The sequence below is a fragment of the Lagopus muta genome, chromosome 20, assembly GCF_023343835.1.
Source record: "Lagopus muta isolate bLagMut1 chromosome 20, bLagMut1 primary, whole genome shotgun sequence".
NCBI classification, from domain to species: Eukaryota; Metazoa; Chordata; class Aves; order Galliformes; family Phasianidae; genus Lagopus; species Lagopus muta.
In genome coordinates, this window is record NC_064452.1 from 4517521 (window position 1) to 4541994 (window position 24474).

The following is a 24474-nucleotide window of genomic DNA, read 5'->3' on the forward strand; positions in this document are numbered from 1 at the left end:
ATCCAGAGGCTGAGGGAGTCTGGAAGCAGAATCTGCCATGGACAACCATAGGGTTACATATAAATAACTGCAACATGGCAGGCAGTGGTGAGTTGGTCGAACGTTTTCAAGTGGGAATGGCTAGCTCTGTGGGGTGGAGGGTTCCCAATAATTCTACCTGGTAGGATGCTGCAGTTGTGCACAGCTGCCTCAGAACAAGAAGCCAGGGAGCTGTGCCTTAATTCAAGGAATTCTGCCCATTTCGCAGAGCCAGCTCTGAACAAGTGAGTCAAGCACACTCTGCAAGTGAGCTAGCAGTTATTTGACAGTCTTCACTGATTAGCAATTGTACCTCGGAGCCTCCCTTATCCTCTGTGACAAAGCATAGCAAAGAGCAGCTCCTTTGCAGGGCCCCTCCTGACGTTGTATCTTTCATGTCCAGGCTATTTTTTTCTCCTAATCTTTGCAATTATTCAAGTTGCTTGCCTGTTCCCTTTCCTTGTTGAGTCTTTCAAGGCAACACCATAAGCAAATGCATTCTGCTTTACTCTTTATTATTCTGCCAACATAAAAATTACTAAAAAATGCTTTATAAAATAAGCCTTGAAAAATCTAGCATTGCTCAAGAAACCAGAATTATTTTCCAGGAACAGGACTGGAGATAAAGGGACTGAGTCCCTCATTGCAGACCCTCCCACAGCAGATCCTAATAGCCAAGGAGTGGGAAAAGGCAGTGTCTGAGAAGAGCTCGTGCCTGAAGTGGCTCTGACTCATCCCAGAGAAGACAACTGGTTACTAGTCCACTTGATTTAGAGGTCATTTCCTAGGTGGGTACAAACAGACAGTTTATAGAGGAACACTGTGAGGAAGGCATGTTCACAGGAACCAAGGAAGGAAGAGCCGTATTAATATTTCTGGCTGCTGTCCAAGCTGCCAGATGCTAATGATGATTTCAGGCTATGCTGGACTCTAATAAGAGCTTAATGAAGACTCTAATAAGAGTCTGGGGACACAGAAATCTCCCTTCCAGGACTGGGAGGCAAAGCAAGCTTTTCAGGGTCAGCAGAGGGAAGCTCCAGCCAAGAAAAGCTCATCAGGGCTGGAATGGGATATCCCAGGACTGGTCTGTAGGGATCTGGAAAGGAAAACAAGCAAGGAATTGCCTTCTGTGGCCTCAAAGGGAGATCACCAGTGGTAGGAAGCCTCTCTTAGCTGGTCCAGAGGGTCAAATAGCAGTCCCAGAACACAGGCTTTGCTCCTCTCTTATTTGGGCATGGGGTACTCGTTGTCATCTGTTGCATCAGGCAAGTCCTGTAGATCTTTTATCTGGGGGGCAGCATTGGGGTTAGGGTTCTTTACACTGCCTATAAAAAGTGGGATGCCCATTTCTTCTTCAAATATAATGAAGATAAAGGGCCGGTCTAAGTTGAAGGCCGACAGCGAGCGTGATATCATGACGCTGGTAGCAGCAGAGGCTTCCACCCCATCTTCTTTAAGCTCCATGGCAGATTGATGCTGTATGCTGGACACAAAGAGAGGCTCATCTGAGATCTTCTGTAGATTTGGGCTTATGAACAGCTCCTGGAGGCCTGCAGAGAAATGAGCCTAAGTTAACCTCTCCCACCAGCTCTGATTTGTGTCAAAGCTGGCTGAAGAAAGCAGTTCCCTCATCTGGTGTTACGTGTTATTATTTCTTTTTAAGCAGCTTGCAAAGCAAAGTGAATTCTGTTTATTCTCATGTTGGGACTCAGAGCCCAGTGTTTCATTTCAGTAAGCTCTCAGTTCTAAGTTTTGTGATCTGCAATCTCTCTTGACAGTTTTTATGCTCTGGATCCATTTTGCAATTAGAAAAAAAAGAGATAAGTTGACACATGGCAGGAAGTTGGTCTTGGCTACGAATAGGAGAAGCTTGTAAAGATGGGAAGGAAGTGAATGCTGCCTTCTCTATAGTATCATCTCATTGAAGCAAAACATTTGGTGCTAGGCAAGCAAAGAGTAAGGAGGAGGAGAGGAATAAGGAATGTGAAGGGCTTTGATGTTATCTGGAGCAAGCTGTGAGGCACAGCTTTGGAAACAGGGATGGCAGTTTTTAGTGCTAGTGAACATATGCCACAGAGATTGATCAGATTCACTCATTCTACACAAATCCTGTTAGAGGCCTTACCCATGCGACTGAGAACACTGTTGAGTTCCAGGTGGTAGTCCAGTTTTATTTTGGGTATCTTCACTGTGGTGGGCACCTCTTTGGGGAAAAGCCTGCATAGTTGTCCATAAGGGAAGTTCTCCAGCACGTGAGAGGTATTCCAGGTGTACTGGTTTGGTACAATGACCACAAAACTCATGTTACCCTTAAAGGGAAACTTGGCCACCTGGAAAGAAAACCAACCAGAAGAATTTATGGAAGAAGAAGGAAACACCAGAAAGTGATGCTTTGAATTCACTCTGATTTGTCTACAGAGCCAACCTAGATATGGGACAGCTGGGAAAGTGTCCAATTTCTTCTAGGGGGGGAGGTTTGGTGGAATAGCAGCATCAGATTTTAGTATTTGGCCACAGACTGGTAAGAATCACAGAATCACAGAATTGTAGGGGTTGGAAGGGACCTCCAGAGCTCATCGAGTCCAACCCCCCTGCCAAAGCAGGTTCCCTACAGCAGGTCGCACAGGTCGGCATCCAGGCAGGTCTTGAACATCTCCAGAGAAGAAGACTCCACCACCTCCCAGGAAGGAGGAACATGTGTCAGGATGGAAGCTCACAGACACCATAGCCGTACTTTGAGCTGCATCATGAAGGATTCCAACAGTACACTGTTTAGGGGAATTCCTTCCATTATTTCCTCATTCATTTTTAATTCAGAGCTTTAAAACTCCATTAGTTCTCACTTAGTGGGAATACCTGTTTGTGTTTTTTTCCATGAACTGAAAGCTGAAATTCAACGTTCTTACTGGAAGTAAGCACAAAGGATACTTATTAAAATGTTATGTGTGCTATCCTTGCTAAAAAGAACTTGGTTTTTGGAAAGAATAGCTGGAGGCTGTGAAATAAAATAGCAAGTGGAAATTCCAGTCAAAACCTGCATGCACCTGAATGTCCTGGGACTCCAGTGTAAACCAGCTCAAGGGGTACCGCTGGGCTTTCATCATCTCAACCGAAACCACAAAATTATCATCGAGGTGGAATGCATCTGGTGCAGTGAAACTCGCATCAAACTTATTCCTCCAAAACCCTGTCAAAATTCAAGTTGAGAATCCAATGAAGTTTCCTTTTGGGGCAGGAAAATAGGACCTACGAACTGCTTAGCTGATACCCTTCCTGTCATGAGTTCCCAGACAAAGCAGCAAGTGGCCAGGTAGGAATGCAGTGAAGGCAGTACCAAGGCTGCAAGAACCCTAGCAGCTGGAAGCCCTTATCTTCCAGAGGTATTATGGAATAACAAAAGGAACTAGGATTAATCCTGATGCCCCAGCGTGGGACTGAAGGCTATGGAGATAAGCAATGTATGTTTAAGTGCTTAGAGAAAGTGAGGAGTGTTGCCTTTGTGCTGCGTACAGTGAAACAGCTCCGAAACCAAGCAAAAACATTTGCAGATTTAGCCTTTGTTTTGATGCACAGCCCTCAGGAAGTTAAAAGAGGAAGATGTACCCAACCACCATCTGTAGTCAGGAATCCAAAGAAGCTGCCTCTGAGCTGTTTGGTTGGTGCACAGTGGGTTGCACGTGACCTGGTTTGGTTAAGTTGAGCAGTGATGTGCTGCTGTCTGGGATCCTGAACCCAGGATGCAAAAATACCACAGGTTCCACCTGCTGTATTCTGGCTCTGCAGTCAAGTAACATTTTTAGCACTTGTGAAACAGTTGGGGATCGTTACTGTAAAGAAATCAAAGTAAGAGGAACAGCAGATGAACAAGAAAAGAACAAGCAGATTGACTATCAGGAAGCAATGAAAGGAGATGCCATGCAGCTACAGCGTTGGTGGGAAAAAATAGGAGATTTCTAACTATTCCTCGAGATGATCAGGCTTGAGAAGTAAGGCCTATGGAGCTCACCGTGGAAATGGATTGCATTGAGCAGCAGCATCACTGTGTCTCCAGGGAGCTGCTGTAGGAAGGTGGGTATTTGCCCATTAGTTGCCTCCTTTACCCACTTGTTTATGGCCGTGAGGTCATCCTCACTGCTCCCAGAAAGGGTCACAGGCTTTGCCCCATAGAATTTCTCCGACTCCTCCAGGAACTTCTCTTTGACCTCAGATCCTGGCAGAGAGGAAGAATTGCATAGGAAGTCACAAGACCTTCTAAAAATGCACTCAGTAAGCCAGGCAGTGACATGCCACTGCCCAGGGAGAGCACCCAGGGGAACAGACCTCCCCAGGATGGCACTGCACTGTCACCAAGTTTTGTCCTGCATCCCCATGGCTGCCCTGTGCCAGCTCTCACCTTTCTGCAGGTACAAACGTGATGCGAGGCTGAGCATGGATGCTGCCAGCCTCCTGCGAAGGCTGCTTAGCATGTGGTGGAGACAGGGCATGGATTCCAAGTGCATCGCCTCCAGCAGGTGCTTCTCTGTCTGATTTGCTGCTCCTAAAGCAAAGTGAAATCCCTGTTAGTTCATGCCTATGGAGTAGAAAACAGGGACATTCATTTGAGTGCCTCATTCTAGAAACATACTGTGTCGTGCAAGAGATTAGAGAAATGTGAAAGTAGGAGCCCTCTGAGGGCAGCTTCAATTGTAATAGTACCTAATTAGAGCTGCAAGAATGAGATTAAGTAGAAGGTGACATATTTGAGCTTTGCACGTTGGTTCCCGGTGCCTCCATCTGGAGGGAGGGGTACAGGGAAGGGCAGAAACAAGTGCTGTTACAGTAAGTACCTAGTGCCAGGTTAGACAGAGCAAGGGCGATGCTGAGGGGAGACAGGATCACGTTGTTCCCGTTGGACCCTTGCTGGACCTCTCTCAGGAGATCAATGCTGAACCTCATCAGCCCATTTGCTAACTTCTGGCTCTTCCTCCAAGTTATGTCACAGCTTTCCTCTTCATCCTCTCCTTCCTCTTCAGAAGAGATGGTTTTCCCAAAGGGTTCCTGTTCACGACAGCTGACAGCCCCAGCTGTGGCTTTATCTCCTGGGCTCTCATTGTCCCCAGTTTCAGCTGATGTGGAGATGGAAGGTGATGTTCCATAGATCTCCCAGGTGTCTGCCAGCTTTGCATTTGGCAGGCTTGGGATGGCTCCTGGCAGAGCAGATTCTTCATCTCCATCACTTTTCAGGTTCTGGGGAGAAATGAGAAGGTTATAGAACTGGGAAAACAGGAGTCTTACCTCCTTAATAGGTTTGACTGTATAATTAAACAGGTTGAGAAAATAACATCTCTGCTCTCACGGAGTATTTGCTTCGTCTTTTAACCCTGATGTTAAGAACACCTCGATGACTTTGGAAAACCACATCTTTTATGCCAGGAAAATGGACATGAGTGGGGGTTCCTCCTCTCCTGCCCTCAGGACCCCCTCCAGGCTGTGGGGGTAAGAGCCACCACCTGCTCAGCACTTGTCCTATGCTTCACTGTTTATAGATTCATCTTCCTCAACCTTGATTTCACCTTCTCACATATTTTGGGACTGCAGATCTGCCTCATGCACTGGTCAGCACCCTGTGCTGCTGTCACAGCCTTGATCCTTTTTGGCTCAGATCCTCCTCCAGGCATCTGTCTCTTCTTGACTCGTCTGGTTTATTCCATCCCTTTTCTCTCCAGATTCCTCATTTTCCAGTTGTCTAAGCTTTAGCCTACAGCACTGCTGCTACTGTCCTCACTTTTGTATGCCCTTAAACACATTCTTTTTTTTCCATCAGATCTTTCTGTTCCCACCAGTATCCGGATGACTTTCTTTTGCTGCAGGAGCGCTGCACTATCAGAGCCAGGCACAATGGGTAGCATCAGCTATGAGTCTTCCTTCTTCTCACCCTCATATCTAGCTCATTTCTTCCTCTTCCCTTATCAAAGGTGAAATACTTCACTTACCCATCCCCGTGCAGTCAAACACTGACATTTACTCCGTGTGCTGCCCAGCTGCCTCGTCTGGAGCTTCCAACACAAAGGAGCAGAGCAGCAGTGCGTGAGGCATGAAGAGAAGTGCACAAAATGGGCTTTCTTATTGCACTGACACTGCTCAATTGCACTGCTTGGGCTCATCCTGGAAAACCACTGCAAGTATCACAGTATAACAGCAAGTCCTTTGGATGGAACCAGTCATTGCTTACCTTCAGATCCACAGCTTTGTCTGAGGAGAGATGCTGTTGCTCAACAGCTTGTGCCAAAGGAAGCTGGAAAGAAAAACAAAGTCAGCTTTCAGATATTTCCTCTGAATTTCCAGAGCCAGCTGACTCTGCCTTCACTCCTAACACATTTCCCTGGGGCCAGGTCAGAAACTGGCACCAGTCTGGCTGCAGCAGTCCTGAGGTGCTATAGGAAAACAGGGGCAAGTTTAGGATGCAGAAATGGAGACTGTGGGGTCCACTGAGGGGACGTGGAAAGGAGCAGGAGCTGGGGGAGGCTGCAAGCACTGGATTTGTTTAGAAAGAGACTGGGTCAGAAGGGTACAAAATAATGTATTCTGTAGGCAGTTTTGCAATCTCAGATCTGACAGGGATCCAGGTTTAAAACAGAGAGAGAGAGTGAGGGAAAAAAAAAAAAAAAGCTGTTATTAAAACAATGTCCTGCTAAACTGTGAATGTCACGGTCACTACAAACAATTGAAGCCAAGTTTCCAAAGATTTTCTGCAGAAATCCACTTGGGTAATGGAGATATCTGGAGTAATCCTAGATGGGAAAACCTGAGAAAGCTTTCCCTGCTGGGGTGCAGGCTCACTCCACAGCAGAGGAGCAATCTCCTCCACCACTCAGCAGAAGCACTGGGCAGTGTTTGCCCCGCAGGCTGGAGCACAATTTCTTTGCCCTTGCCTTATGCTGGCTTGGAGAGAACCCAAGGATGGCTGGAGGGGAACAACTTACCCTTGGATGACTGTGCAGAGCAGATAGGGAGAGCAGCAACAGACCCCAGAGCAACACCATATTTCTGGAACAGAAGGACCAGCCGTGAGAGGAGTTATTTCCAGCTGCCTGGCAGCAGCAAGCTGAGCCTAGTCAGGTCTACAGGGAGAAAATTATCAACCTGGCCAAACAGGTTGGCGCAGGAGCTTGCAGAAAGCAAGAAGGAGATGAACAATGCTGCACAGAAACAACACAGGACTGCTGGGTCCAACGCCAAGGCAGCGAAATCAGAGAGGAACAGGGACCTGCACCAGAGCAGAGCTGTAACCACAGCTGGACTCTTTACATGACCCTGTGGTGCTTGGAACCTGTGCTTCTGACCCCAACACCCTCATTCATCTGGATTGCAAATGGTATTTCCCTAATCAGTCCTACACACGCTGTGCATGTGGGAGAGGACAAGAGCCTCTGCTCCTTCCCTATGCAAACTATGGAGGTGTGGGCACAGCATCGTGTTGGCTGGGAGAGAAGAGCTACTGACCTGCCTCAGCAAGTGCTGCCTGGAAGGGGCTTTGCAGGTAGAAGGCAAGAAAGACACCAGAGGGATTTACCAGCAATTAGTCCTGGAATAGAAAGTCCTCCCCTTCCCAGCACTTGCCTTCCCCCTTTGCTGGCAAACCCAGCCTCTCCCACCCCCGCGCTCCAGTTCCAGTATGGGACAGTGGGAGCTTCCAGGGCAGTCAATGAAACCCCACCCACTCCCTGGCCACAGCTTTGACCAACTACTTTTCCTGCTCAAACAGAAATAACCCATCTTCTCCTTAACTTAAACACTACATGCCAAAAACCCAGGCGTCGCCATGGCTGCTATCCACTTAACTCCTGGGGCTGCTTTTCACGACTGAAGCAATCCCAGCTTCAACCCACAACTCACTGGGTTGTGACTGCTTGCCCAGCAGAGGCAGCAAAACTCGAGACCTTCAATTCCCCTTCACCCAAAATCCTGCTGCCACAACTCCCCCCAAACACCCCTATCCCCCCTCCATGGTGCCAAACCTTTAACTCTCCGCCAGGTTCACTCTCTCCCTTGATAAAACCACAAATGCTCATCGGAAGAGCCCCCATTTACCATCAAATTCTCCTTAGTTTCTCCTTACCTGAGGCTGTTGGTGTCCACCTTGGAGCTGGCACCTTTGTTAGCCGGACACACAGCTCTGTGTGGGGCACAGCCTCCTGCCCAGCCCAGCCTTCCTACCCGCCGACCTTCAGCACCACCTCCTATTTCAGAATTTGGCAGGCAAATATTGACTTACAGCATCCCGTTAAACATTTGTTTGGGGCAGGAGAGGGAGCCTGTGGTGTATTTGGGGATGGGGAGACACTTTACGATGCTGTCATTGCAAGGCAACGTTAACCTTGAGTTTACCAGCACTGAATCACATTTGTGCTGATGGGAAATGCCAGCTGTTCCTAGCAGCAGCTCTGCTTTCCACTACTCCCTGTGCTGGGAATGCACCCTTTTATTCAGAAGTCCAGTGCAAATCTAGGGCTTGGTATTTACTACCACAGGGCTCTCTGGTTTTGGAATTTTCATTGCAGAAAGCCTTGGATGCTTCCTCCCTCTGGCCCAGACGCTGCAGCAAACACGAGGCTCTGTGTTCAGCAGATGCTGGGTGCCCAAGGCCCCACAGCAGCACACCCAGGCAGCATGCATAGGCATCTGAGAGCAGCTGGTGCCTCCCTAGGGCACAGCAGGAACCAAGGCCCCACAGCACTGCACTGTATAGAGGAAAAGGCTCAGGGCCAGGCAGAACTCCAGCAGGGCTGTCCAGGCGTATGTGGTTTTGTGCTGCATGCAGAAAGAACAGTAATCCCCTCCCAGCATGGGATATGGCTCTGGCCTTGTCCTCGGTGCGATCCTAAGGAGGATTTTAGCACTTGCAGTGATCCTTTTTGTGCAATAGGCTCATGGTTTCCAAACACCCCAAGCAGTGGGAAGGAATGGAAAGCACAGATCTGTGTTCTGCTACCAGAAACTACACCACGATGTAGCACTGCAACACGGGGAGCTACTTCCCTTTGGAAAGCAGATCGTTTGCAATGGAAAATCCTACCTTACATCCATGGCATCTTCACAGCATCCCTCCTCCAGGAACACAAGCGATGCCTGAATGCAGAGCTTTAGCCTTGGGTGCCAGAGCACAGCTACAGCCACTGTGCAGCATTGCTCCTGGGCTCCCCCAGCACACCTAGCCCTGCACACAGCGTCCCCACACGCACTTCTCTGCATCTCTTTCAAAGAGTTTATTAGAAGTCAATATTTACATCTATTGCAAATGGTTAATAGGCAACACGGGACTAGGAGCTTCCCTTGGATGGGGAAGGATAGCCAGGGCCAACTGCTCACCACCACACCCCTCCCTGAAAGCACAGGGCAGCTTCCCAGCTCCCTGGCAGCTGGATGGGTGCCCCCCATTCCCCTCTCAGGACAAATCATGGCAGGCTCCTCCTCTGCTCAAGATAAGAGCTTCCCGCTCCCCTGATAACAAGAGGGATGGATGGGAAAAGGGCTGCAAGAAAAGTGAGGCAACTGCTCCTGCTGCTGGGTCAAAGAGCACTCTCCTCACCTTTGGGTCACACAGGAGTGGGAGCAGACACTGCTGTCCCTAAGGGAAGGCCAGAGGAATGCCACTCTGGATTGTGATCTCAGGTTCTCAAACTGGTGGGAAGGGGTAAAATTGAGGACCTTTTTGCTGTTCTGTTTTCCCCAGAAGGCTGATTAGCACAAAGGAGAGTGGAGAGGATGAGAAAGGGAATTTCTTGAGGAACGCTGCCAATGCATAGCACACAGAGCACTCCTCAACCTGCTGATAATAACGAGATGCAGTGCAGCTAGGGTAGGAACCAGCAACAATCCATCCCTACCTTACAGCTCCAGAAGCAAAAATCCTGATAGAAGCATCCAGTTCCAGCCTTCAAAGACCACCCTTCTGCAGTTCATTCCTAAATCACAGGATGAAGCAGTACAGCAGATAGGGGGGTTGTGCCTTGGCTGACTTGTGTTCCTGCCTTTGCTCTGGAGCCAGTAAGGCAACAAAAGAGCTCTAGTTAACCTCTCCTCCTCCTATGCAGGCTCTCACTCAGACAGCAGAACCTAAAGTTAACAGAGTGGATCCTCTGGGCTTTGATCCCACACGTGGCAGAGGGGATGTGCCCAGCAGCTCCAAAGGAGGCAGTGCCCACTAATGCTGTCCTTGCAGGACTACTCAGTGGTTCAGGAGCAGAGTGTGAAGGGTAAGTGCAGATGGCAGTAGCTATACATTTCTATTTGTGTTGAGGGCAACCTCTTACCCCTTAATGGAAGGGAGGGGAAGCCCATGGTCCACGTTTCTCTGGAGGGCAGCTCACAGTCCCCTGGGGATCAGGCACACACGGTACGGAAAGCTCCAGACCTCTCTGCAGGGGTGACAGTGACCTACAATGCCCAGTATTTCTCCCAGCAGCAGTGGAGGTTTCTCAGTTATGGCTTTCTTTTTTTTTCTTTTTTTTTTTCTTTAAGATAGAGAAAGAGGTTAGGGATACTTAACCGAGTGCTCACTAACAAGTACACCTCCCTCCTGCATCCTCCGTTCAGAAACACCTAACTCTGGCTCTTCTATCAGCAACACTGCTGGCTTTCAGCTCTACTACCAAAGCTGTGGGACAGCCACAAGCTTCTGGGCTGGGGTTGCTATGCCAGGAGGCGTATCACACCATTGTCTGAGCCCAGCAGGAGGTGGCATTTCATGGGCAGCACTGCCAGGCTGGTCAGAGTCCCCCGGAAATTCTCTGAGCTCAGCTTGGTTGTGCTGATGGGCAGAGCTGAGGACTCCAGCATGGAGTAGACACCAATCTTGTTGGCCACGGTGCCAGTCACCACTTCATTGCCGTAGAGGTCAAATGCATGGATGGGTTCGGATGCAGATTTGTAGTGGTGCAGTGGTTTCTGCTCCAGTTCCTTCCAGACGGTCATGGAATGATCTGAAGAAGAGCTGATGAGCACGCTGCCCTCTGCAGCCTGTGGGAGAAGGAGAGACACTTAATCAACGTTCTTACAGTAAAAACCCCTAAGCTCACCCTGGAAATGAGATAAGCAGGTAGCTGCCAATAGTCCAGCAGTCCCCAGTGCAATCCCCTAGGACAGCCCCAGCCATTTCCAAGCAGCTGGCAGTACTAAACAGCATTAACAAGGCATGCAGGTGGACACCACAAACTACAGGACTCTGGGTTGCTGTTCACCTCCTCCAGCACTATTCAAAGTGTTCAGGAGATGGGCTGCAGCTTTTCTCAACAAGTTGCTGATATTCCTCTGGTTTTATCACCTGTTACTACCGCAGCAGGTAGAGATTATTGCATGGCATCCCTCTCCATTAAGCCACCTGCCATGTTATTTTCCTCTTCATGGACAAGGAACCAGGGAGCTAAGCAGAAAACACTGCTGAAGACAGAAGCCTGGCATGCTTATTAGCAGAGCTAGTGAGAGAGTAAACAACCCACTCCGCTGAACTTTGTTTAAACTGCACTGGGTCGAGGACACGAGCCCAAACCACTGCTCCCCGAGTGGGTAAATATGGACAAGAGTTATTCATTAGAGTGATGCTCCCCACAGGGAGCTGACAGCCCCAAGGAGAAAGCCTCCACCAGGACACGTGGCTACTCCCTGCCCGTGCTGCAGACCTGCAGATGCTTGGGAGGGCTATCTCTGTCCAGCACAGGTTGCACCGAGAGCATCTGCTCATAGCATGAGCCACAGGGCACGAGAGCCTGAGCAGACACTTAGGGACACAGCAAAGAATGGAGGAAAGCCCTGAGCTCCACAGGATGGACCGATAAGCTCTGCCAAGCAGCGCACGTCAGAAGGATCAGCAAGGCCCAGGAAGCAGCCCCCCGCCCCGATCCCTGCTGAACCACTCACCTTGATCTGCAGGATGTCTCCCTCGTGGGCAGGCCAGCCCCGCATGATGAGTCCCGTCCTGGTGTCCAGCAGCACGATGAAACCAGAAGAGAAGCCAGCCATAACGCTGCGCCCGCTGGGGCTGACAGCCAAGCAGCGGATCAGCCCAGCATTCACCCCGCTGGCCAAGCGAAACTCATGCTGCAAGACAGAGAGAGAATCCAGCTACCAGTGGGCTGAAATCTTGGGGGATCCACCACTTATAAGATAAAAGACTCTAGGGCACAGCAGGCTTTCATGGAGCCATCACGTCTGGCTTTGGATCAGCCACAATTGCATTATTAAGCACATGAATGCCACGGGGGAGCCCAAAGGAATGCGGCTTGCAAAACAGCCTCCATACCTGTAATCCTGGCTTCCTGTGGTCAATGAAACGCAGCACAGAGTCTGCACTGGCCACAGAAATGCTGTGATAAGGAGGTGGCATGGTGGTCACAGCTGTGATGGGGGCTTTGCTATCTAACTCATCAAAAGTCCGGATAAGTTTGCCTGTGAATACACGAGAAAGATGATAAGAGCTGTAAATGTATGGAGAAGCAATATGGCAGATCTCCAGTCCCTACAGTGGGGAGCCATCAGAATTAAGGCCCCCCCTGTCTACAAGGACTGGACCAGTTCACTCTAGGCTGCCCTTTCCCTTTCCCTGCTTACCTGTGAACTGGTCCCAGATGTGCACAGTCCCATCACAGCTCACTACGTGCTGCGATGCCTCCAGCTGGCTCACGTAGAAAACAGACTTCTTGTGTTCAGAGTAGGTGAACCGTGGTGGCACCTCGCTGGTACCGTCCCCATAGTTGTACAAGGGCCAAAGGCGGACAGTTTTGTCCTTGCTGCCACTAAGAAAGAAGTCCTCACTGCTGAGTGGTGCCACACACTTGATGGCCCCCGAATGCCCTGAGAAACTCTGCAGCTTGATCTGATGGAAGTGGAAGCGGGGGTCATGCTGGCTCACCCCAATCTCATACTGCCAATACGCCAGCCAGTTCCCACACAGCATGTGGGTGCTGCGAGGAAGGTCATGCTTCAGGGTGTTTTCCTCACTGGATGCGCTGGGAATGAAGCCATCAGTGCCAGCACTGAGGCGAAGTAAGCCCAGGCCCTCGCGCTGCGTGTCCACAGGAACTTGGATGCGGTTCCCTACCAGCACGCTCCCAAAAGTACCAGAGTGACTGTCCTCCTGGGGGCTGGAGAACGCTTCTGTCCCTCGCATATCTTGGTCTGAGCCTGCCATGCTGGGTGCTTGCTCTAGGCCAACCACCTGCAGGTTCTTTGGGTTCACGTTCTCCAGGTAGAGACTGGCCAACTTCTCAACCAGCGAGTGGTTGGGCACAACCGTCCGGATCACATCACCTGAAAAAGAGATAAAATAGCTCCCAGGGAAGGAATCTCCTCATCATCCCACAACAGAGCAATGGTCAGCACGTGGCCATTGAATACAACTTCCACCAAGTCAGCCACACGCTGCTCCCAGCCAAAGCAGCCTGAACTCCCAGTGGGCTTCCTGACTCCACAAGCAGACCAAACCACCATGCAGAAGCTGTGGGTTTCCCCAGCCAACTTACACCCTTTGACTTCCCAAGTTCAGGTCAAGCATGAGTGCACAGAACAAGGAGCTCTAAGAAAGAGGGTAGCCAAGCCATACCTAGCAAGCAAGAGAAGGGGATGTAGGTGATGTAGGCCATCTCAGGGTTAAACACCTTCTGTAACTCCATCAGCACTGCCGGATCCAGAGCCAGCAGCTTCCCTTCCTTGAGGGGCACCTCCATCACCGGCACCTCGCAGCCGCTCAGCGACTCCACTGTCAATCCCTGGTCAGGAGAAAACAGGAATATTCCCAAGATCAGATGCTCAAACCACATCATTACACAAGCACAGCCTGGGTTGGGCATTGCTGACACCAGTGCTGGTGTATGCAGCAGGTATGCCCACCACATTTCTGCGGCCGTGTGCTGGGATGTGGCAGGAGCACCCTGTGCATCTCACTGACCTGGTCCTGCAGCTCCTGCAGCAGTGAGAACGCTCCGAAGAAGTTTCTCACCGTGTCACTCAAATGCTGCTGCACCATCTCCTGCCCGATCCGCAGGCAGATCAAGGCAATTAGGCTGATTGTCTTAACGCACAGGACAACACGGGCCTGGGCACCACTGGGGAAACTGAAGACAACATCCATTACCAGCTTGCTATACACATATCCATTACCAGCTTGCCCTACACATATCCCTTTTTCCCTCCTCTGCCTCCTGCTTTGTGTTTTCTGGCATTATCAGAAGGTCTTGAGCAGCACAGGCTCTACAAATGAACCATATCCCAGAGCAAGGACACGCTCATCTGGGTGCAAGCTTGTGCAAAGTGGGGCTGAAGGCACAGCCAAGTGCAGCACTCACCCGACAGACAGGGAGGTGAGGAAGCCCAGGACCGGGAGCAGCACCTCCTGGCTGATCTTGGGGAGAATATCCATGAGTGTGGTGTCTGACAGACACACCACGATCTTCTGTGTCAGTGTCACAGCAGCCAGCAGCCCTGCCTCCTTACGGCTGTTCAGCCGGCCGCCGCTGGACCCACCACCAGGTGCAACCTGCAAAACAATCATCTGAGCTCAGACTCAAAATCCAGCATGGCAGTGGTAATGGGAGAGGAACCCAAGCAAGCAACTCAAGGCTTGCACTCAAAGGATGAGCCTGAACCGATGGATGGATGGATGTCAGGACAAAAGAAGGAGCGTGGAGAGAGCTGAATTACAAATCACATGCACAATCTGGGGGGAGTCTCTCTGCAGGCTGTTCCTGCAGTTGAGAAATTCATAGACAATCCTGGACCAGCCCAGAGCACCACCACCAGCCTGGACAACACAGGAACAGAGCAAACCTATGACATATGAGTGCCTCGCTGCAAGAATGAACGTCTTCATCGCGTGCTACGGTAAGCCTGACACACAGATTGCTGAGGAACAGTCCTTGCATGAAATATCCAAGGCAAAGTCTGGGCAAACGTACCAACTTCTGGAAATCCAGGTGCTAAGAACTTTGTGAGCCAGGAGCACATTCTTTTTCTTGGTTGAGATCCACCACTGATGACAGCGATGCCCAACAGTTCACAATATCAGACCAGAACATTTGTCTGCGTTGTCCTCATCCCTAACTCCTCAACAAACCAAACACCCAAGAAAAGAGTGCCAATAACAAAAGCCACAAACAACTCCCCATTTCCTCTCTATTTCTTGTACACCTGCCATCTTCCAGCTCATCACAGAGGCTCTTCCCCTCGCAAAATATCCACTCTGCCGAACGCTCCAAGAAGGACTGACTTTATCCTATCTGCGATCCTCCAGCTTCATCGCTCTCATATCAGGTTGCCAAATGCTATTCACAGGAGCATTAACCCCCCATCACCCCCAAGCAACAACTTGAGTAAAGCAAAGCACAACAGCTGCAGCTACGATTGCAACTGGGTGGAGAGGGATTCTGCTGAAAAAAAATGGGATTTTTTCCCCCACCCCATCAAAAGTCTCCCCTTCCACACTGGAAAAACTGACAGTGCTTTTTTTGTTTTCTTTCAATGAACAGCTGTGGCCTTTTTCCTTCGAAGTTTTAAATGATCAAAAAGCTATTGAAGTGTGTTGGGTTTTTTTTCCCCCCCACATTTAAACAAGCGTCAGCAACCAAAGCGTTTGCAATTGCTAAAAAGGAGCAATAAAAAAAAAAAACAACAAAAAAAAGCCTGTTTAAAACATTCAAAGAAAAATTTTTTTAATGAAAAATCAGTTTGTTTTTCAACCAGCTGCATTGCACACATTTTCTTCTCGCTATTCAGCAAAGAATTTCAAGCTGAAAAAATTGTAAATCTTGCCAGTATTTTTTTTTTAAATACAGTTGAAAACCCTCCTTTAACCTCTCCCAGCCTGTCCCATCTACCCACATCTAACCCTGCTTGCTCCAGCAGCCTGAGCTGCTCTGACTGCCCACGGTCACCAGCCCACCCCACGCCAGCTGCCCTGCAAAGCACAGTTTTTCTCCAGGATCACACATGCCAACGGGCACAGAAAGAGAAGAGCTTACACTAACCAGGTAACTGATGTAGGGCAGGTACTGGTAGGTGAGGACGGGCTCTCCATACAGGTATGCCACGTGCAGAAGACAAGCCAGCACCGGCTTGGACACCTGATCTCCCAGCACCGGGCGCTTTTGGTAGATGTTCCCTGTGCTCAGGGGGCCGTTCTCATCGTTGCTGGGTACAAACTGCTGCCTGGTGGGGCCTGCAAGGAGTCAACAGCAAGAGCTGAAGCAGCAGCCAGGAGGCACCCAGCACAGCCACCCCAGGAGCAGACATTACCGACGTAGCAGGACGTGAGCAGACGGAGCAGGTTCCTGGCGATGAAGTGGGATGTGACAGTGGGGCCCAGCTTGGCCGAGAGCCACCTCACCATCTTACAGGCTGTGTCTGCAAAACAAAACCAGTCGCAAGGACAACAGCCTGGCACGGTGCAGATTAGCTGCTGCCCGCTGCTTCCCAGACCCTGCCTGCCCCGCGGGCAGCTCCCTGGGTCTCTGCTTTGTTGGCAAACTGGAGAGAGCTGTGCTCTCACCCTACAGCAGCCCTGCAGCTGTGTAAAGCCTGCACTCTTTACTGAGGATTGGACCTTTTATGCTGGTTTCACTGCTGTCCCTAAGATGGGACTCTAGACACCCCCCAAACCTGGATCCACTTCTTCCCCCACAGGTCTGGCTCTTCACTTTTCCCAGTCCTCTTTACCACACCCAGCAGAAAAGCAAAACACTCGCAGGGCCTTACCCAGGAGTATTGTCTGCTCTTTGTCATCCGAGTGATCTGGCAGTTCCTCTCCCTCTCCATCCTCTGGCTCACTGCCGTCATCAGCCATGCTGACGTCCACAGAGGTGCCAGCATCCACCGAGACACCAACATCCACAGCCCCTGCCTGCTCTGCGTCAGCCCCAGTGTCACCGTGCTCCTCTTCTTCGCGCTCCTCTTCCTCCTCCTCCGAATCCTCACTCTGTTTCAGGTCCTGGCTGCTGTCCACTGACTTCAGGCTGCTCTTGTCCTTCTGTGAGTCCCCGTCTGCAGGTCTGTCCTCTCCCAGCGACACCTCGCTAGCACTGCTTTTATCACTCAGTCGCCCCAGGCTGAGCGACTCCTGCTCCTGGGGCTGCAGGGACTCCCCGACATAGAGACCACTTTGGAAGTCCTCGCTCTCAGGCAGGTAGGCCTGGTCGTGGAAGCTGACCCCGGAGGTATAGTCAAGAAGGTCAAGCGCGGCGGAGCTGTGCTCCACATCCATTTTGATCTCCTCCCCGAACACGCACGACATGGGGCTGCCCCCTCCGCTTTCGTCATCTTCAGCCGCACCGAGGAGGGATTTGCTCTCCTCCCGTGAGCTCTCGATGCCAACAAGAATCTGCAGGATGTGGGGCAGCAGGTTCAGGATGAAGGACTGCAGCCCCAGGCGCACGATGAGCTGGGCCACAAAGCAGTCCGTGTACAGGTAGAACCGGCCGTGTCGGGAGCAGGGGGTCTCATAGGCTCCGATCAATGGCTTCAGGAGGTATTTGTTGGCATTCTTTGGACCTAGGGATTTAGCTATAGGTTCAAAGAGATACCACGCCGCGTAGACAGCGGTATTCTCCTCAGACATCAGAGATAATATGAAGGGCAGAAGAATCTCCAAGCCTTCAGGAGTGATTTCAGAAAGAATCCCTTCCAGCTGCTGCCACAGCTGGAAAACAAGCTCCCGGCCCTGACCTTCATCTTCTATCTTCTTCGCCTGATAGGTGAAAATGAATTTGTGCAGAGCTGGGAAGTATGTGGGGAAGGGAACGATAGAACTGAAGGGACTGAGGAGCTGCGTGGGACAAGGTGGGGGGAGGCCCTGGGAAATGGGTTTGTATTCAAACAGCTGTACAGTGTCCTTGCCCAACCTGGTCTTTAGAAGCTTCTCCACCGGCACACTGAGCTGCAGCAGGATGTGCAGCACGTGCTGCAGCGGGGCCGGGATCTCCTTGGGGTGGTAGCGGCACAGGTTACGCACTATCAGGAACCGCTCCAGCAGGGACGCGTCAGGCTTTGAAGGACGGATCCTCGGTGCAAAGATTATTTCAGCAATCAGAATACCCAGTGCTTGCATATCCCTCTGGAAGAGGTCAGAGAGACCCAGCAGGGGCTCTTCCCCAGGCTGCTCCATCAGCTGCATATCGCTGCTCAAGCCTTTAACCAGGAAATTGTCCAGTTTCTCCAGTTCTTCCAAGGCCTGGAGCGGATTGAAGCCTTCAGGGAGTGCGATTTTCATGTCATCCCTGTCTGCCTGATCTGCAGCACCCGCCTTGCTCCGACGGAGAGGTCGGGCACCCGAGGCTTTACCTTCAGTGGGATAAGCAGGGATGATGGAGGGCTGTGCTGAAGAGCTGCTGGGCTGATCAGGAGCTCTGCTACTCACAGAAATGGAATCCAGTGCTTCCGTGCCTTGCTCTAAATCATCTTCACCAGCGATGGGTTTCTCCCCAGACCAAGTGGTTTCAGTAGGGGTAGCCTCCAGGACCAGCCCATTAACTGCATCAGTCACGGGGCACTGGATGTCCTCCAAAATCACAGTCTCTTTGATATTCTGGAGGAGAGGCCGAGCAATGGCCGGAGCTTCAGCAGGAGTGTAGGCAGGTCCCACCATGCGCCTGGGATGCGGCTGGTCAAAGAGCTGTACGACCCCATAAGTCGTCAGATGCGTGTGGTTGTCTACCAGATGGAGGCAGACATTCTTCTCCTTGACAGCATCCTTCCCTTGCAGCTTGTACCCAAAAGTGAGATCGATCCAGTGATGGAGGTCCTGAGACACTTCCCGACTCTCGAGCAGCATGCGGTGGACTTCGATGAACTCCTCATAAGAGCTGCACCACGATGGCACGTCCAGGTCAGGCATGTCAGGATGGATGGATCTGAAGATGGATGGATCTGTATAGAACTCTGGGATACACTCATCCGGGGTCCAGCTCTGCATGCGTTCCATGCTAGCTGGATACTCGTTGGGCTCCCACTGGGACCTCACATGACAGCACAGCACTGACTTGGGTGTCCTGCGAGCTGTGTACACGTAGTAGGTGATATCTGAAAGGACATCAGAGATGTGGTGGGGGACATGGAGCTGCTCCCCACTTGATCCACCAGCAACAAACGCTTGCTTGGTCATCTCATAGGTGAAATCCAGTTGCTTGTCTCCCTTATTGAGACGAAATTTGGATTTCCTGAGGTCCCTGAATTTGCCATTTTTGGTTGTGAAGTCCACCACCCATGGAAGAACCGGGTGATAATTGGGGTCTCCCATTCTCCTCCCAGCCAAACTGTTCAAACGCATAAGGTAGTCGAAGTTGCTGACCCGGCCATGCACCCACTGCAGCACCAGGTCCCGCAGCTCCTGCTGGCAGGTGGAGCACCTCGCCGTGTCCCCTCGCATCCCAGCACCGCTTTGCTCATTCACTCGTTCCAGATCAGCTTCTGCATTTGTTTCCTCCTTCCTGGGACCTTCATACTCCCTGAAGTTGACCCGGAGCCGGCTGCAGAGTTTCTCATCCACAGCCACGTCGCGAAGGGAGAATGCCCCACAAGCCAGCCCTGCCTGGTGACATGCCCTCATGGCCTGCAGCACGTGAAAGAGCAGGAAGAGGATTTTGGCATGGCTGTTGGTGAGCTTCGCAGGGCTGAAAGTCACAATGTCATGCAAGCAGTACTGGACGTAGGGATAGATAACATAGAGCATCTCAGCCGACTCCAGCAGAGCTTCTGCTTGCAGCACATTGGGGCAGGAGGAGGGCACGGAGGATACCGCCTTGGCCGGGGAAGCGCAAGGCACGCTTCTGCCCACCTGGAGGATGGGACAGCCGTATGCTTTCTGCAGGGCCGCTCGGAGTGCATCCAACACCGGCACAGCAGGCGGTGTGTGAGCGTGCCGGTAGGGCCGCACGTAGAGGCAGTGAGCCCGGCCCCACAGGTTGCGGTAATTCTGCGATGCCACGCTCTGCATGAAGCCATGCAGGGTCTCGTCGCTGCCGCCCCGCGGGTCCACAGCAGGCGGCACACGGAGGGGCCGCATCAGCCGTTCCTTGCGCAACCCGTGGATCTCCACCCGGGTCCATCCTGCCGGCAGCTTCTGCACGGAGCGCTGCAGGAACGTCCTCACTTCCACCTCGCTCAGCCCCTCTGGACGTGGGCAGAGAGCGGGCAGCGCCCGGCGTTCCCGTAGGTTGGCCAACCATTTGTGTGGGACCAGAGCGGTGACGTGGGTGCCTTCGGAGGCGGCTGCCAGCTGCCAGCGGTCGATGCTCAGGTCCTTCTCCACGCTGCGCAGGAGGGCATCCATGGTGGCTCCTGAAAAGGGGAAGCCCAAAAAAACCACAGGGGGTAAGCGGAAGATTGCAGCACCGACCCCATAAAACCCCAGATTTCACTCTGGAAAGGGGAAATTCCCATCCCACCCAAACACTGTGTTGTTAGGAGGGGATGGGGATGCTACAGGGCTTTGGCAGCATTAACAGCGGTGGATGGGGCTGGCAGGGGAGGCTCAGATGGAGATCAGGAGAGGATGAGCGAACCACAGGACCTTGGCAGCATTAGGGTGGTGGACAGGATGCCGGGGAGGCTCTCGCTGCCCTCCTGCCACCTACAAGTGGCCCAAAGCACCGTATTTGGGGGATTTGGGAAGGGACGCAGAGGAGACACAGCAGACACCGAAGGAGCCCCCTGGGGAAAGGGCCCACGGGGAGAGGCAGCCGCATGCCGGAGCCGGGCACAGAGCCACTCCCGGAGCTCCTCCGCATCTCCGGGCTCCGCCGCCGCCGGGGAGTCCCGCACCGTTACCTGGCAGCGGCCCCGCGGCCATGTTGGTCAGGTGACGGCGGTCACATGCGGCCGCCACTGCACCATGTGCCCGCCCGTACCCCCCGCACATCCCGTACCGGGCTCGGCTCAGGAGCACGGAAACAGCCCCGGGGGGAGCCCCGCTCGGGACCGGGCGCGGGGCCGGGCTCCCTCCAGCGGTCACCGCCTGCGGAGCCGCCGCCGTCGGTGGGGGGGGAGCGGGGCCGGGGCGCGGTGCCCGTACATGGGCAGAGCGGCGGGGCCCCGCGCGGCGGCTGAGGTCACGGTGACGTCAGAGCGCCGCGAGCCGTCAGCTGGAGCGGGGAGAGGCGCGCCGGCGGGCAGCGGCCTTAAAGGGGGCGCGCAGGGGGGAGGCGGCGGGTGGACCCCACCGGCGGCAGGTGAGTGCGGGGCGGCCCCGAGCCCCCTGCCCTGAGGTCCGTGCCCCGAACACCGCCGGGGGGAACGCTGCGGAGCTGGTTCTGACCGGGTGCTGCGTGGCCCCGACCCTAGTCCTCACCCTTATCCCCGAGGTGCCCCCGGGTTGGGCACGTTCCAGCAGCCCGCTCCCTCCGGGTGTTCGAGGCTGCTAAAGGCATCCGACAGCCGGCATCAGCCCTAGCTTTTCCCCGCGCGGCCCCTTTAAGGCCGCGGGAGGTTCCCGCCGCATGTCGCGCGTGGGAGTCACGTGGGCGGGACGTGGAAGCAGCGTATTGGCTCCCCACCCCCCTTCCATTGCAATCAGCTGTTACTGGGGCGAAGGGCAGGAAACTGCCTTAAAGGGGCACCGCGGCGCCGCCCGCACAGCACCCCCAGCTTCGGGGCGCGGCCCCTTTAAGGAAGTTGCCCAGTCATCGCGCGGCGCTGCCAGCCTCCGGGGTCAGGCGGGTTCCCGAAGCCCCGCCCCCCACGCGCTCCCATTGGTGCGCGGGCCGTGCGCTCACTTCTGATTGGCCGTCGACTTGGAGCAACTTCTCGGAATCGTGGCTGTGTCACCAGCGCGAGCGCTAAAAGGCGCAGGCGGTGCCGCCCCGGGAGGGAGGGGGCGGCCCAATACCAGCTCCGCACCCCGCCGGGGCCGGGCCCTTTAAGACCCCCCCCCCTCCCCGCCGCCTCCTCACCCCCTGGAAAATGCCAACTCACAGCACGCGGGGCATGCCGGGAGCGCCGCGCCGCACTACACATCCCGGCATGCCGCGCGGCGGGGCGGGGCTGTCGGTTCCCTAGGCAACCGCCGGCCAGCGCCCAGCGGGGTGGGCGGGGCGGACTGCCGATTCTCTCTCCTTATTGGTTGAGTGTCGGATGAAACGCGTTGCCTATTGGCAGGGATAGTGGAGGGGGCGGGAGCGGCGTGCCGGGCGGTGATTGGTTAAGGGCGGGGCCGGTGGGTGGCTGCGTCATGACTCCGCCAGCTGATCCGAGACGGGAGCCGGCGGCGGCGGTGCGGTGCGGTGGGGGGAGCGGCGGGGCCGGGCTGGGCCGCGGTGTGCTGGTACTGGGCTGGGCCGCTCCGCGCAGGTGGGTCCGGCGGCACCGCGGGGAGCGCTGTACGGAGCCGGGGCGTGATAGGCTTTCTGTGCCCCGTTCTGTTCCCTAGGAAAGGTCACCTTTGCCCGGGGTGCAGCGTGGAGGTTCGATGGGGTTCGGTTCTATGTAGGGCTGTGCGGGCGCCGTCCCCGCGTCGGTGCGGGGGGGCGCGGTTACCTCTGCGGGGGGTCCCGGTAGGGCGGGCGGGGCTGTGGTCGGGGCCGCCCCGCGCCGGGCGGTGGCCGCCCCCGGGGGTGACCTTCAGTCCGGGTTCGGGCGGGGCAGACTTTGACCCGGGGCCGCTCCTCGGGCGGACACCGAGCGGAGCATCCCGGGGGGCAGAGGGGACCGTGGGGTTCCCGGGGGAGGGGAGGGGGGGTGAGGAGGGAACCGGGTTCCCCGTAGGGCGGGTGGCGAAGCTGTCCTGGCTGCGGGGATTGTCTTTACCGGGCTTGGGTGGCCCGGTGAAATCGGAGCTGGGCACCCGCTGGGGGTACGGTGGGGATTACAGATGGGGCGAACCCTGCTGAGCCCCCTCCTGGGCTGGGAGTTTCCTCCCGTTACCGGCAGAGCCTCCCCCTCCGGTGCCGGCGGGGCCCCTCCCGGGTGCTGATTCACGGCCCAGCGGGGGTGGAGCAGGGCCGGGACCGGCGCTGGAATCCGGACCAGATGTACCCGGCACGCCAGGAATGCGCGGCATCCCCGCGGCCCCGCCGCCCCCACCCGGGACACCCCGACCCCGTGGGGAACCCCGGGACGTTTTTTGGGGGGGTACATTGGTGGGAGGATGCTGGGGGGTGTTCCCCGTGTGCTGCCCCCCATTTAAGCCCGGTTATCCTCAAACTGGGGCTGACTGCCCTCCTATTGCTTAGGGGATTCCCAGAGCTCGCCCTATAGTTCAGACAAAGTGAGGGGAAAAAAGGGATTTTCCCGTTTGGAAGAGAGAAGAATTGGGGCCTGACGCACCCCCTGGGTGACTCCGAAGTTCCCCACGTTCCCCCGGTGCTCCTTTGGCACCAAATCTCTCCCTTGGCTGAATGCTGCTGGCCCCCGGCCTGGTGGGACCCTGCCAGCACGGTGCTGGAGGTGAGAGCCTGGGAAACACCATACCCACCCCATCCTCCCCGCAGAACCTCACAGCCCCATCTCTGTGGCAGCCTCTATGATCCGGGCTTCTTATCTGGTGTTTTCCAGCTGGAACGGCCTTGGTTCCCTGTGTGGTAAAGGGGATTGCTCTGTGGCACCTGGCTATGGGGAAGGGAGGGATGGAGCTGCCCCCGCGTTCCCTGGGCTGTTGTACCCCCATGGGATGTCAGCCCTGGCTTTGGAGGGCACTGGGAGGGTACGTTTGGTGCAGGCAGTGCTGTGTGCTGGCTCTGATGTGGTGTTTCCTCCACAGCTGCTGCTCCTCTGCCTGCTCCTGGCTGCCCGGCAGCAGTTCTTCAGTGGCAAGCTTTATGTCCTTCTCTAGTAGCTAAAGCTGCCAGTTGAAGAACTGTTGAATGTAGCCACGCTCATCGCTGCGACGTCGGATGTCAGCTGCAGCTGTGCCCTGAGCCACCGGGATGAGTGAGCCAACAGCATCCCATGGAGGCACCCCGAGGGAGCTGAGGATGAGCCCGGTGGGGATGAGGAGCCTCCAGGCAAAGCCAGGGCTATAAAACAGGGAATGGGGTCCCACCCCATGGTGGGATGGCATTGAATTGAGACGGCCAGAGACATTAAACTTTGTGTTTTCCTGAACCACTCATTCGTTGCCTGTGGGGTGGGAGGATGGTGGTGACTTTGGACTGTGGGGTGGCAGGGAGGGGTGGCAGCTCTGTCCCACAGGGGTCAGTGGGCAGAGGGTTGTTTTTTTGGGTCCGTCTCAGTTACAGCAGGGCTGATCTGTGCTGTTACAGGGATTGGCAGTGCAAAGAGCTGGGTGGTGGGATGGGGCTGCCTGGGTGGGATGGGCTGCGGAGCTGCTGACTCAGGGCCGAGTCATGCACAGCCCAGGGAATGGCTGCCCTGTTCTATGGCCTGTGCTGGGGCAGTGCCAGGGCTTCAGGTATGCTGGGTGTGCTGTGCCTTCCCTGCTTGAGCAGCTGATGGTGGCACCAGGAGGGGTTTGGGCACAGCCTTCAGGAATCCAAGATAATG

The 24474-nt window shown here is 54.1% G+C and overlaps 2 protein-coding genes across 5 annotated transcripts; both read right to left on the reverse strand.

Annotated features, from left to right (window-relative positions):
- Positions 1–516: 516 nt before the first annotated feature.
- Positions 517–9249, reverse strand: SERPINF2 (serpin family F member 2). Of its 2 annotated transcripts, none has more exons than XM_048966834.1 (9): positions 9074–9249; positions 6981–7044; positions 6230–6292; positions 4845–5244; positions 4412–4555; positions 4025–4228; positions 3063–3205; positions 2144–2348; positions 517–1568 (listed from the first exon to the last, which is right to left on the reverse strand). In XM_048966834.1, the coding sequence occupies exons 1-9, from the start codon at positions 9247–9249 to the stop codon at positions 1243–1245; spliced, it is 1725 nt and encodes a 574-aa protein (XP_048822791.1). In that variant the 3' UTR covers positions 517–1242. The 2 variants fall into 2 exon arrangements, with proteins under 2 accessions (XP_048822791.1, XP_048822792.1); XM_048966835.1 differs by lacking the exon at positions 9074–9249 and adding an exon at positions 8117–8161.
- A 1428-nt stretch (positions 9250–10677) lies between these two features.
- On the reverse strand, positions 10678–21482 carry WDR81 (WD repeat domain 81). Of its 3 annotated transcripts, none has more exons than XM_048966831.1 (11): positions 21326–21482; positions 16741–20316; positions 16282–16389; positions 16014–16204; positions 14337–14527; positions 13940–14105; positions 13595–13760; positions 12604–13302; positions 12296–12441; positions 11914–12093; positions 10678–11016 (listed from the first exon to the last, which is right to left on the reverse strand). In XM_048966831.1, exons 1-11 carry the CDS (start codon positions 21402–21404, stop codon positions 10690–10692), a joined length of 5829 nt encoding a protein of 1942 aa, XP_048822788.1. In that variant the 5' UTR covers positions 21405–21482; the 3' UTR covers positions 10678–10689. The 3 variants fall into 3 exon arrangements, with proteins under 3 accessions (XP_048822788.1, XP_048822790.1, XP_048822787.1); XM_048966833.1 differs by lacking the exon at positions 21326–21482 and adding an exon at positions 20904–21090; XM_048966830.1 differs by lacking the exon at positions 21326–21482 and adding an exon at positions 20806–20906.
- Positions 21483–24474: the final 2992 nt, after the last annotated feature.